General features: G+C 36.0%; 1 protein-coding gene across 3 annotated transcripts in view; it reads right to left on the bottom strand.

Annotated features, from left to right (window-relative positions):
* Nucleotides 1-6,241, bottom strand: part of LOC145668151 (uncharacterized) — a 180,230-nt gene extending 173,989 nt beyond the window's left edge. For all 3 annotated transcript variants that reach the window (XM_081735737.1, XM_081735738.1, XM_081735739.1), the window contains exon 1: nt 5,700-6,241. In XM_081735737.1, coding sequence (XP_081591863.1) covers nt 5,700-5,787 — 88 coding nt within the window. In that variant the 5' untranslated portion in view covers nt 5,788-6,241. The remainder of the gene's footprint in view (nt 1-5,699) is intronic.
* Nucleotides 6,242-20,271: the final 14,030 nt, after the last annotated feature.

Here is a 20,271-nt window from a genome sequence, read left to right as displayed (position 1 = left end):
TTGATCCACAGACATTTTACGTAATTACCCTGAACACATTAACGGCCGTAAATTAACGTGCACAAGGATAAGTAATTGTTTAAGGTACTTATTCAAGGTACCATCCAAGAAGTGAGAGAAAATCTTCGAAAACCCTTAGCCAGAACGATCAGTAGCGTGATTTGAGCTGGAAATCTCTCAATTACTAAGCAAGAATCTTTACCGATTACGTACATCTATTTAGAAAACAGAAAAGTTACTTTTGTCCTTACTAAATTAATATACCGTTGCATTTGGAGTGTATATATGAAAGAACATACTTCCAAAAAATTACGGCCACGCCTTTTCTTCTTCCGTTCTTACACAACTTTAAATGTGGATAACCGTATAAGTGCCAGGTTGTAGTGAATCTAGGTAAGTGCTTATATGGTGCTATCTGCAACAACAAAGAATTAGGTCTATATTGTTCCATTGGCTTCTTTAGCTGCTTGAACGCAGCCTGATGTTTAGGTAGGATTCTAATAGAAAAGGAAGGCTTAAAGATGTTATTCATTTCTTCAAAATCTTAATTGTAATGTTCTCTTGGTCTTTTTAAAGACAGCTTAAGCTGTGAGTAGGATTTGCAGAACCAAATCAGTAGCAACGACTTTTTTTTTTTTTTTTTTTTTAATAAATGTTATGTCCCTTACCAATCCTAGGAAAACGTTTGGTCCACGCTAGAGGAGGTCTATGGACGATGGTAGAGGGTCCTGGTTTGATCCCGGCCATGTAAGTTTGTCGTAAACAAGATCATGTGGCGAATTTTCTCGGGTTCTCTAGTTTCCCTCCACATTATCATTCTACGAATACTTGTTATTTCATACTCATTCACTTTCATTAACCATCCGTCTCCCTTAGCCTAAAGGCCTAACTGTGGGACGTTAAACTAGAAATTGCATTTCCTTTTGAAAAATATTTCACATATGAAACGTCTGCTCTATGCTTCCGTCACTTTTTTGTTATTGTTATTATTTTAGCGATTTCCTTAAAAGTAGTAAAATAGTATCAAAAATCTAGGTAGTAAACAATATTGCCTACACAATCCTTTTAAATGAAATAATGTCATGCAGCGAGGAAGTAATTAGTCCTTTACTCTATGCTAATAGGTAACTGTTTCAAGATCTTTTCTCATAGGCAGCAAAAATGGGTGCGCAGCTTACATACTATCAGTATCGGGCACTCAAATATCTCCACCATATGAAACGTCTTGTACACAAATATTAGTTCATCTGAGTGGCGTACGCAGAATTTCATCCAGGGGGAGGGGGTTTAAGCTCTCAATCTCATTTTTCAATATCTTGTTGAAGAAGGGAGGGGTAAATCACGAAATCTCTCCTTTTGTGTACGCCATTGGCTCATTTAACAGAATTTTGTAAACAACTAATGGTCCACTTTCCAAAATCATTCTATTTCTGGTGTTACTGAATTATTAACAAAAAAGCAGTGAGAAGCCTAACGAAGACTCAAGATAATGATAACCAAAGGCGGTTTATGAGGGAAGTCACATCGGTGATATTAGGAACCATTTCTTCCCTTAGCTTCTAGAGATAAAAATGTATTTTTGGCTTCCTTAAGAGCCACCCCCACCACTGGAAAACAGATGTAGGTATTTATTTTTTATTGTTATTCTCAATTTTCAATATACCTGAAAAAGTAAAAGATTACATTGAAATAGAAAATTCATAGTGTCCTACAAAGAAATCAACGGGGCCTTTCGTCCCACCTCATACTCCGAGTTAAGATAAATTTTGCGATTACATGTTAGTTTTGTTCTTCCCCTTGTTCTAGTGGATAGCGCGCGCTCCTTTGGCACACTTGATCTCATGTTTGATTCTAGGTGAAGAGCGTTAAAGGGATTAAGGACAGTGGAGTATTTAAGGGGGCTTCCGGGCTTAATCCCCCCCAAAAAAATCTTACCTACTATAGTGAAGTAAATGAAATATCTTGCAGAATTTTCACATTTCCAGGCAAAGCCCCCCCCCTCCCGCGAAACAAAAAATCGTAAATACGCCACTGATTAAGGTAGTTAGGAATTTTTAAAAAGCTATAGATCAACGACTTATATAGTCTCGGTGCTGAAACGGGACACTAAATTTAAAATAATAATAATAATAATAATAATAATAATAATAATAATAATAATAATAATAATAATAATAATAATAATAATAATAATAATAATAATAATAATAAAATATACTACTCTTGCGCAGGGCAGTTCTTTTACAGGAGCGTCATTTCACATTTTGCTTGGGGGGCAAGACCCCTTGATATTAGTAAAATTTCGCGTTTCTCACTGATTTACTACTATTCTATTGATAAAATCTATATACATCTCAAACTCAGGGGGGGGCAAATGCCCCTCCCTAAATGACGCCCCTGTTCTTTTAGCACGTTGTACGTCATTTCTTCGGCCAACTGTATTAAGATCTGCATTCGCGAAGTTTCAATATTCTTTTGAGTTGAGTTGATTGTGGACCTACTGATTAACGTAGAATTCGAACTACATGAACTCCCGCCGGGAATTGAACCCAGACGCCAAAAGCGCATATACTAACTGCTTAGCCACGAATGAGCTCGATAATATTCTTTTATATATGTAAGCTTAGCTATCAAGAATCCCAGCACAACCCCCTCACCAGACATGCACCCAGGAAGTTTTGTTGAGAGGGGTCTAAATTTTGGGGGGAGTCCAATACTACAAAACGTTACGTTTACGTAGTATTGAATCGTATTATTTTGTACTCGAAAGGACGATAAGTAATTATTAAGTACCGTCTCCTATACTCTCAGAAAGAATAATAGAAATACAGTACATTCCTTTTATAAGAAAAGGAAAGCTAGAGATGAAGTAAAAGATTAAATCTTTAACTACAACAATCATTTCTCTGTTAAACAAGTGTATTTTTATTAAGAAAGTATATATTTGTAATATATAGAGACCGGATGTTAGGCAAAATGTCTATTCTTTAATATTAAAGATATGATCAAAAGTAACGTTTTAAAGTTTATATGGAAGGTTATAGTTTTGATCTAAGCCAATTTTATTTTGCCTATTTTGCCTATTTCGACCTTTACTGCCTAAATAATTGCTTTAGTGTCTAATGTTGCCTATTCTATGAATTTCCTTCAAAATAAGCATTCATTGGGAAAATATGTAATTTATATAACATAAATAATACACACATATATAAGCATAGTAGATGTTCGTAAACACAAGCACGTGGTACATAACAATAGTATACAGGGTGAACTTCAAAGATGTGCACATACTTCGGGAGGTGATTAATGATATCAAAAGAAGACAAAAAGTCCTCTTGTATTTTGTCGAATTCCGTGTCGTGTACGAGTGACAGTGGTGCCAACTTGGAATCGAAAATCGAATCCTGTCAATTCGAACGGAACCATGCGCACATAGTTCGAGAGGTGATTCGTGACATGAAAGGAAGACAAAAAGTCCTCTTGAATGTCACGAATCACCTTCCGAAGTATGCGCACACCTTTATGTCTCGTTTCAATGGTCAGGATTCGATTTTCGATTCCAATTGGTCTCCTGTCACTCGTACACGAGGCGGAATTCCACAACATGCAAGAGGACTTTTTGTCTTCTTTTGATGTCAGGAATCACCTTCCGAAGTATGTGCACAACTTTCAGGTTTACCCTGTATATATGGAATGCATAACAAGCTTCGTTTTTATGTATACAATAAAAGAAGATATTAACAAACAAGTATGTTTCTATATTCTTTGAACATCATCTATTACTTGAATCTATTTTTTAATGGTATTGAGTATTTATCTTCATTATTTCGAGATACAGTTTAGTGCCTATTTTACTGCCTATTTTTAAACTTTTAGTGCCCATTTGCCTGTCTATTTTCCAGGTTTTTAGTGCCTAAACATCCGGTCTCTAGTAATATATACGAATTACAAAGTTCTGGGGGGGGGGGGCGGATCCGGTAAACCTTCCCTGTAAGTGCGCCCCCTGTCCATATTTTGATTTAGACCCTCTTTCTCCGGACGGCATGGTGGTTCTGTGGTAGAGCGCTTCTCTTTGGCCCATATGGTTCCTGGTTCGATACCCGCCCACAGTGGCGGATCCAGGATATGATCAAGGGAGGGTTAAACCATTGTTTGCCGTTTTATCCAGTGTAAAGCAGGATTGAAACCCATTTTATCCAGTGTATACCTGAGCGTCAGGGGGGAGCTATAGCCCCTATAGCCCCCCTTGGATCCGCCCATGTAAGTTTGTGATGGACAACATTGAATCCGTGAGTTTTCTCGGTATACTCCCACTTACTTCCACATTCTCATTCCACCAATTCTTCCATCATCATTCACTTGCTTTAATCATCATCTCCCTTAGCCTAAAGGACATAATTGTGGGACCTTAAATTGAAAGTTTTTTTTTTTCATTTTTTTTCTTTCTCCGCATAAAATTTTCTGGGAGAAAGCCTGGTACTATGAAACAAGATAGACAAGATGTTATTTGACGATATAATAGTGAATGCAATAAACAGTAAATATTTTATAAACAGTGACCATTTCCTTCATAGTACGATCCTAAATCTATCTGTATGGTAGGGCCCACAGGCGTGCGCTGACCCTTGGATTAGGAGGGCAAATCAATAGCGGTACTCCTGAAGATATGCAACCACCTTGTAATCATTACTTTCTTTATAATTGTGTAAGAGCAAAACCCCTCTGCTTTTAGATTGGAGAGAAGAAACAGAAAAGCTTCGCCCCAACTCCCTTTTACAGTCGGCGCCTACAGATAGTGTGTTAGGTGTGTGTGTGTGATAATATATTGCTGGGAGGAAACAAACGGAAGAAAGATTGAAATATAATTAAATCGGGAAATTTTGATCGAGTATTGCAAAGTTCAAAGTGTTATTTTGTATAGCTATGATTACAGACGTCTTTCAGAGTCCGTTTTTGTGAAATATAATTCATATTAGCTGAGAAAATTATTTTTAAAAATCAAAAAAAAAAAAAAACCCAATGACAAAATATTAGGTGGGGCGGGCGCCCCCACTTGCTCCCACGTGCGCACGCCAATGGTAGAGCGTAGTACTTTGTTCGTACTGGACTGCTTCGGACCAAATTTTAACACAGTCTTTGGTTTCTTAATTATTTGAAAATTATTGAAGAAGGATAATCTGCAGAAATCTTTTAAAGTTCACACAATTTTAAATCTCAGATCTAATATTCTTTAATATTTCAATTGAGGAATAATCAATGGCGCTGCTCTTGGGGGGGGGGGGCAGGGAACGGGCCCCTAATGCTCATGTGGGCCCCATATTTTTTTTGAATAGGTATGTATTTTATTGTTATATGTATTTTTTATGAATATACAATATTTTGCATAATTTGAATTCAATTTGTCTTAAAATCCTCATATATGCCTTCTTAGACCCTTGTGTGCAACCAAACATCTGAATGTCCTCCCACCCCAAAGTTATAGCGAAATCGGAATAAGTTATTTGCTATTGATGTTCTAAATATGCCACCTGTTCTTGTAGCCAGCTTACACAGACTGCGTTATCATACGCGTACACCACAACATAATAAACATAAGAACATTAATAATAAACATTTGTTATTAAAATGCAAACGCCTAAAATAAACTTCTATAAAGCACTTTTGTTTTTGTACGACTATTTTCTTATTGTAACACTTACCTATTTCAGTTCCTAATAGCACTAACGCCGTCACCAATAATGATATCCGTATCCGAGTTAAGTCTAACACTACCATATTGAGCATCATTATTTGATTAGGAGTTCCACAAAAAAATTAGAAGGTCAGAAATAGAACTAATACAAATCTCACACACATTCACACACAGAAAAAGAACACTAACACTTAAAGCACTTAATTGTGTCACTTAAAAATAATTTCATTTCATGGTTTTCGGCAAGAACACCTTTCTAACAATTACAACAAAATTATTCTGTAATCACAGATGAGCATCCACAACAATGAAGAAACACATTTACTATTGAAGATCGAAGCACAACAATTGTTTTCTTCGGCGTCGTCTCTTCATGGTCTTTGGGCTGAAGATGGCGCTAATATTGCCGCCATGATCTACGAAAAAAAAATACCCGCTGGTCGTCCGTCGCTGCAGGCGACGAGCCGGGTTCGACGGACGTAATCCCAACCTCTCAGTGCGAAGTCTCGTCTCTAACTGGAGGAGGTGCAGCAGGTTGCTGGCGTTCGTGAGAAATGAGAAACGGTACAGGTAGAGAAGGCAGGTGACGCGCCAGCGATCAAGAAAGAAATGGAGATATACACTCAACAATGCATTTTGATCGAGAAGAAACTTTCGCGGCTCAAAATTGAATTAATATTAAGGGCTGAACATATACTTCTAAGATCTCAAATGCAGTTTAACTTCGAAAATAGTGAAACAAGTGGTTAAAAGATACTGTCGCACCTGCCTCATATAAACTGCCACATCCAAAATAATTCTTTTTCTTGGTGAAATCAAGAACGTATTAACTTATTGGCGTTTCTTCTCTCTGTGTCTTCTCTGAATTTAATGACAGCACGGATAGTCTGCTGACAAAGATGCTTTTAAAACATACTACCCTTGCAGACATAGTCAATTTGTCATTGAATTTCTAATGTATGTGACGTGCTTCAAAAAGAGATATGTAAACACGAAATATTTTGCTGTTAGGTAATATTACTTTTAAACACGATTAACCCCAATGAACTCAAAGCTGTAAATGTGACTTAAAAACAAAAATCTTTGGAGCAATTCCCATGGTCTTCCTTTACATTAGAATAATCTTATTTGGAAAGAAACCTATAGTTTGATTTCCAGTGGTCGCTCAGGATCAGGATGTTGTAACCAAAAGAACTAGGAAGACGTAAATTTATTATTTTTAAAAAGCGTCTGTGAAGGCAATTTACAATAAAAGTCATTAACAATGAATAATAATGGACAAATGAACTGTAAGAAAGCCGCCAAGGTATTTAAAGGTATCGTCCCGGGATTCAGCTAGGAAAACACGGGAAAAGGATGGTTAAACACGAAGTTTGAACCTGGAGTCTCAGGATTGTGAAGCATACTACTGGCCATCTAAATGACAGTATACGCTGGTGACAAAGAAAGATCAAAGTGGATTCCCGAAGGAATTCTCCTTCCCTTTCATATGGCATCCTGTCAGAACTATTGTAATTTTTAATTACTGATTAAAAGATGTTCGAAAACCATGAATAGATTAGTGGCAAAGAGAAAGAAAAATCAGCATAGATGTTTTGTTGTTATAAGGAATGATACTGATTTACCCTTGAGCATCCTGGGGGGCCAGGGGGCTCGGGTTCCCCCATAGCTCATGTGGGCCCCCCTATTGTATTGCACTTAAATTATGCCAAATATTGCATATTTCTGCATCTCAATATATATCTCAAGATATATATATATATTCTGCAAGAAACCGGCGCCCTTGTGCTAGGGGTATAAAACTAATGCGTCATATATTGGAATATATTGGAAAGAATTATAGAAAACGGATCATCGATGATTGGAAAAGGCTTACATTAATTTGAATTTACGTCCCTTTTCAGAGCCAAGACTATATAAAACAGAATCTACTCATAGATGAGGTGACAGTAATATAAGAATAATGTAAGGTAAGACAACAATGGATAATATATTTGAATTGAAACAATGAAGTTTGTAGAAAGCAAAAAGAACTGCATCGCTGTTCATATACTCGAGAAAAGGCAGTGAAAGAGAGTTTTAAGGCCAGAAGTACGAAGAAGTCTTCAAGATAAAAAGATATTTCGGAAAAATATAAACAATTAATACAAGAAATGTACAGCAATTTAAAACAAATATTAGAAAACTATCGGAGGGTTAAAAGATTTTGAAGTTCCAGATTCCGTGTTGAGTCCATTACGTACACCAAAATATTTAAAATTCTCTCTCTTTAAAATTCCGGATTTTTTTTTGGTGGGGGGGGGGGGTAAATTATAGACTTTCAATCAAGCGGCTACAGCATCTTCCCTAATTATCGTAACATCATGGTTCATACCTTGTCTTTTCACAGTAAAGCAACCTTTCAAACGGTACCATTCACATTTACCTATCATGTTCCTGAGGCGGGAATTTTTTTTTTTAGAGAAATCGGGATTTTTCTATGATTTTTTAAAATTCTGAGCCCCTCTGTGTTAACGCAGAGATCTGAAAATCATCTGAAAAATACTAAGGGTGTACTAAATATATGTACAAAACTTCAAGATTCTATCTTGAGCAGTAAGAGCGGGAAAAATATTTACCAATGATCTCCACAACGCCCCAGATTACCGCAAAAGACCCTGATCTCAGATAAAAAAAAAAAAATCCTGTGATATCCCTATTTATCCTAGGGTCAGGTTTTGTACCTCATTCTCTTCAGAATAGAACAGCCTTTCAAACGGCGCCATTCACATGTCTCCATCATGCACCAGAGGCAAGAAAAATCGCGGGAAAGGACATTTTTGGTTAGCATATCCTTTTTCTTTACCTTTTAGCCCCTCTGGACCCCTCCTGGGTCATCGCAGAGATCTGAAAAAATCCGATAAATGATACTTGGTAGATTGAATGTTTGTGCAAAATTTCAATCTTCTAGGTGCAAAAGTAAGCCCATTGTAAAATAATAAAACCAGGCCTAACCCGCCAAAAAAATTTTCAGGATCTCAGGTAAAAATTTCCTGTGACATCCTATTTACCCTAAAATCATGCTTCGTCCATCGTTCTCTTCAGAATAGAATTGCCTTTCAAACGGTACAATTTACATGTCTCCATCATATATCTGAGGCGGAAAAATCGCGAAAAGGGGGATTTTTTTTATTAAAATATCCCTTTTCTTTTACCTTTTGCCCCTCTGGACCCCCTTGTGTTAACGCAGAGATCTGAAAAAATCTGATAAATACTACTCGGTGAACTGACTGTTTGTGAAAAATTGCAATCTTCTAGGTACAAAAGTAGGGCCTCCAAAAATAATATACCCACAATTCCCCTAGATTCCAGTATAAAACATGATCTCGGGTCAAAACTTTCCTGATACATCCTTATATAACCTAGGAGCATGGTTCGTACATTATTCTTTTCAGAATAGAACAGACTTTCAAACGGTATCATTCACATGTCTGTATCGTGTATGTGAGGCGTGAACATCGGGTGTCTTCCCATTTGGACAGTCCTATTAGCGACAGGAACTGTTAACTGTCCTATGAGCGACCGATTCGATCTGTTAACTGCCCTATGAGTCACCGACTCGTTCATACTAAGATAATGGAAGAAGATAAGGTTCTCTCTTTAACTTGTTTTATGCTAATGTGATTTAGAACCCAACAAAATGTATTATGAAAAATTTCGCTCTACCTAAATTTAATACGTGAGAATGCTCTCATTACATTAACAATCTTTTATACGTTTTTCGTAATATTATATTTTTGAATTAATTTCTATGAATACATTGACTCTATCAAGGGAAAAACTAACTAAATATTTACAGTAGCTCCGCCTTTGTCTATGATAATAATATAATTAAAAATGTCATGTTAAAATGATACGAAGCGTAAGTTTAGATTGAATATGTTTATGGCATAAGAAAGAAATCAGAAAGAGGTAGAGGTGCCCGAAGAAAATTTTCTAGGGAGGGGCATTTCCATGGTTGCTGTATCTGGTATATCTGGTATTTAATATACGTGGTTTGCTATATTACGTATACATTTTTGTAAGCCAGGGAGGCGACCCCTGCCTTCCCAACGGGCGCCCATGAGAAAAAGGTGTTCACCATTTGAGAATCAAAGAAATCTAAAAAAAAAAAAACACGGTGTATTCGAAGAAATTATTGCCCAAGTTACAAACCTCTCGCACGACTTAACAGTTTGTCTAGTTATAAGGGATTATTTCAGATTGCTACACGACAAGCTTTTATGTATAAGTCAAAACAAGGGAGGAAGGCAAATTAAGCAATTAGTTTACGTTTTAGTAGCTTACAATAGGGGTGAAGGTAGTTTAAAGAGTTTGTTTACATTTTGGATTGTTTAGATTGAACTGCATTGTAATTAATGGGATTGGTTAATAATAGCCAATCAGATGTAAGGGATCTCAAAAGCTGTCTTTTATCATTGACATTTTTTTTTCATTTTATTCATAGAGTCTTAGGAAGTCTAAAAACTAGATAGTTGGCGAAACTGTTACACGTTTAAGTTTTTTAAAATAAAATATATTACTGTGCTTAGTGAGTAATTAGATTTGGATCAAATTAAGTACAGAAAACAGAGCTTTTGAAGAAAGAGAATATTACAACTGGATTTCAATAATTACATAGGAATAAGTAGCCATGTCTAGGATTCTACACTTGAATAGCTTTTATTGCCCTCTTAATTGCTTTTATTGCTTTTATGACTGTGTAGATTTGATGTCAATATGGCCGTGTCGGCCTTGGGGAGACCGGCCCCGGGCTTGGGGGAAGTTTCTGGGGGAAGTGGTTTTATTACTTGTGCAATAGAGGTTGTTTGGAAAAGTGGAATGACCTCCTTTCTTGTTGAAACACGCTCCTATACGATTCTTGAATCGAAATTATAATCAAATTAGAATTAAAACTATGATTTAGATAATTAGAGCCTTGGTATACGTCATTGAACGCAATCCCTAGCTTTAAACATGATCCAACACGATTTTTGATTAAGGATACGGCTTTGAATGCTGTTCCTAGCTTCAAACATGATTTAATACGTTTCTTGAATCGAAATTATAATCAAATTAGAATTAAAACTACGATTTAGATAATTAGAGCAATGGTATACGTCATTGAACGCGATCCCTAGCTTCAAACATGAAACAACACGGTTTTTGATTGAGGATACGACTTTGAACGGTGTTCCTAGCTTTAAACATGATTTAATACGTTTCTTGAATTGAAATTATAATTAAATTAGAATTAAAACTATGATTTAGATAATTAGAACTTCAGTATATGGCTTAAAACGCGGTCCCTAGTTCCCACAAGGTTTTTCCCCATTAATTTAATTATGATCTGACTTGTAAAGCTCGTAACTAATTGAACACTCTTATTTGAACTAGAAAATTATGAATAATGAATATGATTACACCCTTTAAGCTCCAATGTTTAGCAACGATTTTTAATGGTGCTTTGTTTTACGGAGTAAAGTATTAAGATGGGAGGGAAAAAGGAAGGAAAGGAAGAAATATTTATTTATTTTTATTTATTTTTCTTGTTGCGAACTGCACTTCTTTCGTTTAGCTTGCGTGGTTCTTAAATGACAGACTTAACTCTGCTATTTTTCAGCGTTGTTCAGTACGAAATTTGCAGACTGATGTGTTCTTTCTTCAACTGCCATTGCAATACTGAGGGTGAAGAATGAAGTTCAGTTTCTCACACCCTATGCAAACAACCTTGCGATATGATTGGCCAGGAAAAACCAGTTTGCTCCGCCTGCAATGTTTAACCATGGGGGCCAATCATTCCCTCTAGTTTGAGTGAACGGGAGAACCCACCCGTCCCCGCCTCTCTTTCCATCATCAATGTCTTGTGTGAACAAGTTTCTACCCTCTCTTCCCACCCGCAACAAGTGACATACATTTTTCTCCCCACCCTTCACTGCCTCTCTTTGGCCGCATCTTGTGTGAACAGGATTTTACCCCGCGACAACTGACAGATTTTTTGTATAAACCACTTCTGGTGGATGGTTCTGGAAACAACAACCTTTTCCCCGCCCACTACCCTGTTCGGACAAACAAACAAGGTATTGCCAGGGTGTCCTTGTACTCAATGCGAATAACCTGATGAATAAATGGTTGTCCTTCATTTTGAGTTTGCAAAACAACACACACACAAAAAAGAACCTGTAGAATGGTTTCTGTGTTTTGCCACATACAATAATTATGCTGTTCTTTTCGGCAAAATACAAGTTATTGAAACAGATAGCTATATAGCTTACTGAATAAAGCCGGAATTTTAAAATCTAGGAACCCAGCTAACGAATTTTATTGCTTGGTAAACAACTATTACCCTGAAAAATACGACAATTTGGCGTCTTTGATGTACGAATTCAGACATGCTGGCGATGTTTTTCAAACTTTAGGCATTGTGTGAAAATTCCATGGTATTACCTCTATAGAAAAGAAATATTTGCTTCGATTCGGCAAGAGACCGACAAAGGAATTCTTTTCTGCTTCTTTGCAGACTGAGGCAATGCTGTATTACAAGGCAAATTCATTTACTTTATTTTTTTTCTCCCCCTATTCCATTCCCCTTATGTTAATGAATAAATAAAAAATATATTATATAAATGGAGTACACATTTCCTGTATTAACAATTTTGCTCGTGAAGTCTTCTGCCTTGCTTCTGCATTGCTTTTTTAAAGTGTTTTTCTGGATTTTTTCTGTGTTTTGTTCAAAGAAGATATTATATTCAAGTAAGTTTTATATCATTATAATTGATTAGATATATTTGCATAAGTATCGAATGGTGGGACTCCCCTAGAAAATTAACACATATTGTTTTTTCTTATGAAAATAATTAACACAGTGTAGAAACGAACTAAGAGTTTGCCAATATGTTTTAACTTGTGGGGAGCATATCGAGTCAAAACCGGGGGAACCATACATGGGGGCATAGCCCCCCAAACAGGGGAATCGCGGGTGCCTTATAACGCCTTCCGTGTTTACCGAAAATCGGGAGGGGAGCCGTGCATGGGGGAATAGTGCCCCGAACCTGAGGGAACCGCGACTGACTTATAACGCCTTTTGTGTTTGCCAAAACAGGGGTATCCATACATGCGGGACATAACGCCCAACAGGGAAAAGCTAGCCTCCTGAACGGTCACCACGAAGGAACGAAATATTTGTTTTTTTTTTTAAATTGTTTGAATACTATGTTTGAGTTTTGATTCTGTTTCGGTTGCGTTTTTTTTTGGACAAGTTAACCACAGGAAAGAGTGAAGAATGGAATTAGCATTATTATCATAGTTAAGAATATGTGGGGACACGAAAAATATCTTGGCAGTGTTAATCTTTTTAGAGAAAAAATGCGTAGTGACATCCCTTAAGAACCGTCAATGAGATACTTTATAGTTTTAGAAACGTGTGGTGACATCCGTTAAGAACCGTCAATGAGATACTTTATAGTTTTAGAAATGTATGGGGACATCCCTTAAGAATCGCCATTGACGGACGGACTTATAGTTTTAGAAATGCGTAGTGACATCCCTTAAGAATCGCCATTGACGGACGGACTTATAGTTTTAGAAATGTATGGGGACATCCCTTAAGAACCGTCAATGAGATACTTTATAGTTTAATACATAATAGTTGGTATTTTAGAAATGCGTGGTGACATCCGTTAAGAACCGTCAATGAGATGCTTTATAGTTTTAGAAATGCGTGGTGACGTCCCTTAAGAACCGCCAATGACGGTTGGACTTATAGTTTTAGAAATGCGTGGTGATGTCCCTTAAGATCCGTCAATGAGATACTTTATAGTTTTAGAAATGCGTGGTGACATCCCTTAAGAACCGTCAATGACGGTTGGACTTATAGTTTTAGAAATGTATGGTGACATCCCTTAAGACCCGTCAATGAGATATTTTATAGTTTAGAAATGTTGGTAATGTGCCTTAAGACCAGGCACTGACGGACTTTACGGCAAAAATCAAGTGTGCAATTTCTTTGAATCTTTATAACTGAAATTGTGATTAAACTGAATTGCGTACTGTCCAATATTTTTGATGGTAGATTTTATATAAATACATTGTGTCTGAATGATTTGTCATGAATCTGTATTCATATTGGGAAGTCTTTTCGGAAAATAAGCAATTTACACATGAAGAACACTTTTAGAACAGATACATATTCAATATTTACTACAGATAATGTTCAAAATATATTGTTTAGTGTAAAATAATTAAGTTCAACAGAAAAGATAGACATTTGTCTTGCTTGTATCCCTAATATTTAGAAAATCAGTCAGTATTAAGTGTTTTTTTATATATAAAGAGTTCTTACTTGTAGTGGATGCAATTTCCAAGATACATGTGAATATTACAATTTTTACGTAAATGTGTAGACTTTTCTTTCCCACAGTTAGACTCGAAAGAAAAGAACTACGTTCATTGATTCATTTTGGATCATAGCAGTGGACTTCTCCCTTTGAATTCGTGTTAGAATAGGTTGTTTATCACGAAACGTAGTGAATACTCAAATGGATCTTTTTCCAAGACATGACGAATAAACGAATATAATTGAGTGAGAAGTGTTGGGAATATATTTGAAAAATATATAAAATATGAACTTGCGTATTTAAACATGTGATGCAGTATTCAGAATCTTAATCATATGGTAGTCACACGGTTTTTGTACATACTAACTCTATATTAAGCAAGGTAATGAGTGAGAAAAATGAAATGAAATACGAAATATTTTGTTAGGGATGCAGAAAGAGAATCCAATGCAGTGTGAACGCGGTCTTTTGCGTGGAGGAAGAGGGGGGGCTATACCCGGAGTGAATTTCCCCTCATAACTTTTCCAAATAGTGAACGCGCTCTTTTGCGTGGTGAAGAGGGGGCACTATGCCCGGAGTGAATTCCCCCTCATAACTTTCCAATTACTGAACGCGCTCTTTTGCGTGGAGAAGAGGGGGCACTATGCCCGGACTGAATTCCCCTCATAACTTTTCAATTACTGAATGCAGTCTTTTGAGTAGAGAAAAGGGGGTATACCAGTCTTTAAGAGTAATGCCTCCCATTACTGAACGTTACTTGTTTTATATATGGATTTCGCAGTGAGGCACTAGGATTTCAATGTAAATGTATGCAGCAGTACTAGTAGAGGGGTCCCTCACTGAAAGACTGGGGCTTCATACCCCAGAAATGATGTGGTACTGCACCACTTAAGTAAATATTTGCTCTGTCACTGAAACACTTGGCTTTATATTACTTATTTAACCCAATAGTTTTACTTATACTTGCTTGATCTTCAATACTTTGATAGAATATTAAGACCAACAGAATATACAAGCATGTGCTATGGTTTATTACACATTGAAAACATATATACTATACTCACCTGAGAAATATACGGAACTTTGTCGCACACGCGTCAGCACTGCGGAACTTTCAACGCACAACTAATCTTTAATTATAACTTTTGCCGCTAGGTGTCACTAGTAGTTCTATTAAAATAGTATTAAATCACTATTGCTAATGTACTGGTTCTGATTTTTTTCTTGGAAAACATATTGGTAGTATTAGTATAAAAAGTATAAGGAATCCGCAGACATAGTGTTTGTTCAGTTGGCATAACCTAGGATTGAACTACAGACCCCTAAACATATAAAGTGAACACCTTACCACTTTTTAAATAAATAAATAATTTTGTATGAATTCCGTTTTATAACATGTTGTTGGAGTGGAGTTATATAAGTTTTTTATCGGGATTGAGATATAGGATTTTACAAGTGCAAGAGTTTTTGCGGGTGAATTAGATTTATCTTTTATACGATGATGAAAGATTGATTTGATTTTATATTTCCGATCTCTAAACATTTTAACCTGTGAGATCAGACAACTCCCAGCAATCATACTATTTGGGAAAAGAGGGAAATTAGGTATCACGCAAGACATTTTGTTTGGTGTAAATGAGAAAATCATTATTATTATTTTTGACTGAATGCCCCGCCGGTAAATGGACCAGATCCGTTTGCTTTGAATGCGTTTTTGGGTACGTGCGCCTTGCGATACCTTTATACCGGGAATCGGGCCCGGGGCCGCTCACATTGAACGCAAAAAGCGACAGCGAGTACGCTACACGGAACCACCCGCATTAAAGCCAAAACGCGTTAGTAATTATATTGTGAGGGGGAACACTAGTTCCCCAACCGGGAATTGAACCCGGGGGTGCTCGCACCGAATGCAAGAACGTTACCGATTATATTGTGAGGGAACACTAGATTTGATCTTAAGTTATCGGTACGTTTAGCTTTGGGTTTTACACAGCACAGATAGTTTGCTTGTACAAATTTATTGAGAATTCGAAAATGTATAAAGTACTCTGCCAAAATTCTACATAGCTTTTGCAAACTAAAGATAGTTTTTATAGGCTAAAAGAAACTGATTTTCGTACGTGTATAGAATAACAGAATTTTTATTTCTATTAAGTATAATTTGCACTATTTTGATGAAATTATGTTGTACTAATAATTTTTATTTTTTATTATTTTCCAGAAGAAATGGAGTCCCAACACCAAGCTTTTACATCATCACCGAATTTGGGGGAATGCCGAAAAAGGTTAAGAAAATTTATTTTAAAAAGAATTAAACCAGCACCATGCAGCGCAGCCATGACATGTGTAGAATATTGCACCAAAAAAATACGAGAGCGAGGTGAAAGAAAAGCGTATTATTTATCTACAGCGTGTTATTTAAATAGTAATCAACAAAGATGGCACACATGTTCGAACTGTATTAATGAAACATTATTGGAACATTATGTTTCAGAAAAAGAAAAAGAGTCAAGTGTAAAGGAGATTTTGGGGATTAAGTGGGATTTGGAGGGGAAAGTGTGGGGGCAAAAACAAGAAGAAGTGATGGAAGAGGAAGTGGATGAACTGGAGGAAGAGGGGGGGGGTGAAGTAATTGTTGGGATGTAAATATTTGTATATATGTGTATATATATTTGTAAATAAATTGTGTGTTGTTGTTGGATGGGTGCTGGGAAATTTGTGTTTTCTTTCCTATGAATTTTTAAATCCTTTCTAACTTTTTAACAGTACTGAGGTATTTTGATAATAGTCTCAATAACTAATGTGCAAACATATAAGGTTTCTTCTTCCTTTATATATACTTGAAATTAATGCAGGTTCTATTTTGATGAATGGTTGAATTTTGAGTTTATTTTTCAGCAAGAAGTCTCTATTTTTTTCTAAATTCTTAGAACATTCAATGTAAGAATTAATCTGTTGTCACATGACCTATCTTCGGGAATCGAATCCTCGATGAGTGATATTAGAAAATGTTTTCGAACAAATAAAAATATTAAATGTCCAACACTGATGTACTATTCAGTTAGCCAAGACGATCATACTAACCACTTGGTCATGAAACAATTTTAGTTGGTACAGTAGAAAACAAACTGTACACGGAACTATACTGTACAAACCTTGAAGATTTCAAAACAATTGAAAAGAGAGAAAGAAAATTGCTTATTTGATTTTTCACCAGTAATATTTCTCTTTGTCTTGTGGTAAACTAATCAAAGTTTAAACTTGGATAGGCTAAAGGAGACAGAAATTATGAGAAATGAATGAATGATTTAATGTTGTTTCGTCTTGAAAAACTCCAAGAGAGACCACTAATTATTTATTTAATTAGTAAAGAATATGATTTCCCCTTCACTGTGTATTAAATGAAATGTGACACCTCACAATTATTTTGTTTAGGATAAAGCAATTGGTAAAATGAAGAAACTCTGAGGGGAACGCTTGGAAAATGCTCAAGAAAAAAAAAGTTACAGACACAATATGTTTAGCCATAATTTTAGTTGGTCAACCCGGGGTCTCAACCATCTAAGGTGAAGTTTGGTTCAACAATTAGTTTGAAAATATGTATTCGTGAGGATAAAACAGTAAGCAAGTGTATGTCAAGTCTCATTTTAACATTTAATTGGTGTAAACCTCCCTTGGTTTTGAATTTGTGAGCGTAATGTGAAAACAATCTTATTTTATTTGACATCACATTTGCGTGGCACGATTAAGGAAAACTTTACGTAAGATAGTTATGATACGTATGAATTTGTTTGGAGTTCACCATCATCAAAGCTATTTTCTTTGTAATCCTTAGACAGTAAACTGATAGACTTTGAAGTTCTTTTAAACATTCTACTTGGGAATCAATCCTCTTATTACTTATTCTTTTGAGTATTTCTTTTATTGGATTATCGGCTTTGCGGTATGTATTTTGACTTACCAATTACAATTTTTTTTAACGAATCGCTTGTTCAAGCTATGAACAAATTTATTTGTGAGCCAATAAAAATCCTTCGAAACACTAAAGTCTATGACCATATTAAGACCTACTTGTGAAATAAATGGAAAATGATATTAGAAAACTATAAGTACGAATAAAATTTAGATGTCAAAGACATGTACGCTATCCGCTTAACCATACAAACTTTTGTTTCATCTCGTCTCATCTCATAGGTAAGCTAGAACAAAGAGAAAAACTATTCTTATTACTTTTAGTAGTGAGGTTATATGAGACATGAAATCGATACAACGATCATTTAGTGTAATCTCCTTTCCTTATGCTCTGTAAGCTAAGAGAAATGAATAATGCTGACAATCAAAACAAAACAAAATGTACATTTAGAGGAAGAGAGAGAGGTACAGAGACGGAGAGAGAGAGAGGTCCAGAGAGGGAGGCAGAGAGAGGTACAGATAAGGAGATAGGGAGAGAGAAGGATAGAGAGAGGTACAGAGAGGTAGATAGGGATAGAGAGAAGGATAGAGAGAGGTCCACAGAGGAAGAGAGAGAGGTCCAGAGATGGAGATAAAGGTACAGAGAGGGAGATAGGGAGAGAGAGAAGTTCAGAGAAAGGTATAGATATGGAGGGAAAGAGAGAGAGAGAAGTTCAGAGATAGGTCCACAGAGGAAGAGAGGGAGAGAGAGGTCCAGAGATGGAGAGAGGGAGAGAGGTCCACAGAGGAAGAGAGGGAGAGAGAGAAGTACAGAGGGAGAGAGAGATGAAGAGAAAGATAGAGAGAGGTACAGAGATGGAGATAGGGAGAGAAATAGGATGTACACTACAAGAACTTTGTATTCAATAATCTTCATGGTTTTGCGAAATATGTTCCTATCTTTCTTCCCAACATTACGATCTTCAGAGTCAACTGAATTCCTCATAAGCAATACGAAGCTAGAACTAACCTAATGATGGATTTGTCAACAATTTCATAGTTCTCACTGTAATTTTTCGTATTATTTTAGAGAACATATGCGTAGCAGACTCCTTGTTAAAAATGTTTGAACACTAAATAATGATAAGTAAGCACTTCAAAATTAGACCTGATATATAGCTGAAGCTATTAAATACCAACAACGTGAATGGGGTCAAGTCAGAAAGTATACTTGAACTGAAATCTTTATTTCTAGTGGGTATGAAGAACACCTCTTAAGACATGTGGGTGAATAAATGAAGGAAAACATGGGTGATGGGAATCGAATCACAAACTACCACATCAGAGATGTGTACCCTATTACATATAAAGCTATTTGATTGTACAACAGATAAATAGGCGATATACTACACTTTATCCGTAAAATAAATTCCAAATTCATGAAAACGTAAGAAGGAAAGGGGGCAGAGGCTGATGTTGGAAACTTTTATAATTTGCTCAGTTTACTATAAATATTATTAGGAATTAGATTTTTTTCTTTCTTTCTTTGTTTGAGCTTATCAGTATTTAAGGACATGTTAGCTATGAAGGTCTCAGTATCTATTTATCTATAAAAAGTGTACTGCACTGTAATCAATATCAGCATTCGGAGATTTATCAACTGAATATGAGAATTTGTATAAGTTTGTAGCAAAATAGCTGATTTGGACAGCGAGTACATCTGCAACATATATTCGCAACCTACACTAACCACTGCTGACAAACATTCTCGTTCTCCTTAAACAATGAAATCTTTGAGTATTACGTACCACATTTATGTCGGTTAGGCTAAAGGAAATGACGAAATGAATAAAACTATGAGGGAAAACGGGGAAAATTCCCAAGAAAAGATACGAACACAATATTGTCCGGCACAAAGTTCACTTCTCAGATCCTTAAACAATTTATTAGTCCCATTTGATTTTGCCTATGACCAGTATTATTTTAGATAATGTTTGTTGTACTTATCTGTCCACATACTTTTCTGCATTAGTAGAGCAACTACCCCATCCCGGTGTCAACTCTGTTGAATTTTACGCTGGAACCAAATCAAAAAGCAATACCAAAAGCAAATAAAAAAGGGAGTAAACCGCTAAGGCTTCAATGGGTAATAGGATAGGACGACTGTGGACAAAGTAGGAAACTCAGCATGAGAGAGAGACTGGTCAAAAGTAAGAAAATGATAATTAGATACAGCTTAAGATAATCATTATTGGAAAATAACAAGAGCAAAGGACTACTTAAGAATCGGAAAATCTAGTAAATATTGTTAAAATCTTCCCTTTAACTTTTAAA

Source organism: Thermobia domestica, chromosome 13, assembly GCF_964235325.1.
Source record: "Thermobia domestica chromosome 13, izTheDome1.hap1.1, whole genome shotgun sequence".
NCBI classification, from domain to species: Eukaryota; Metazoa; Arthropoda; class Insecta; order Zygentoma; family Lepismatidae; genus Thermobia; species Thermobia domestica.
The sequence above is the reverse complement of the archived record's forward strand: the minus strand, read 5'-3'. Positions and strand labels throughout refer to the sequence as shown.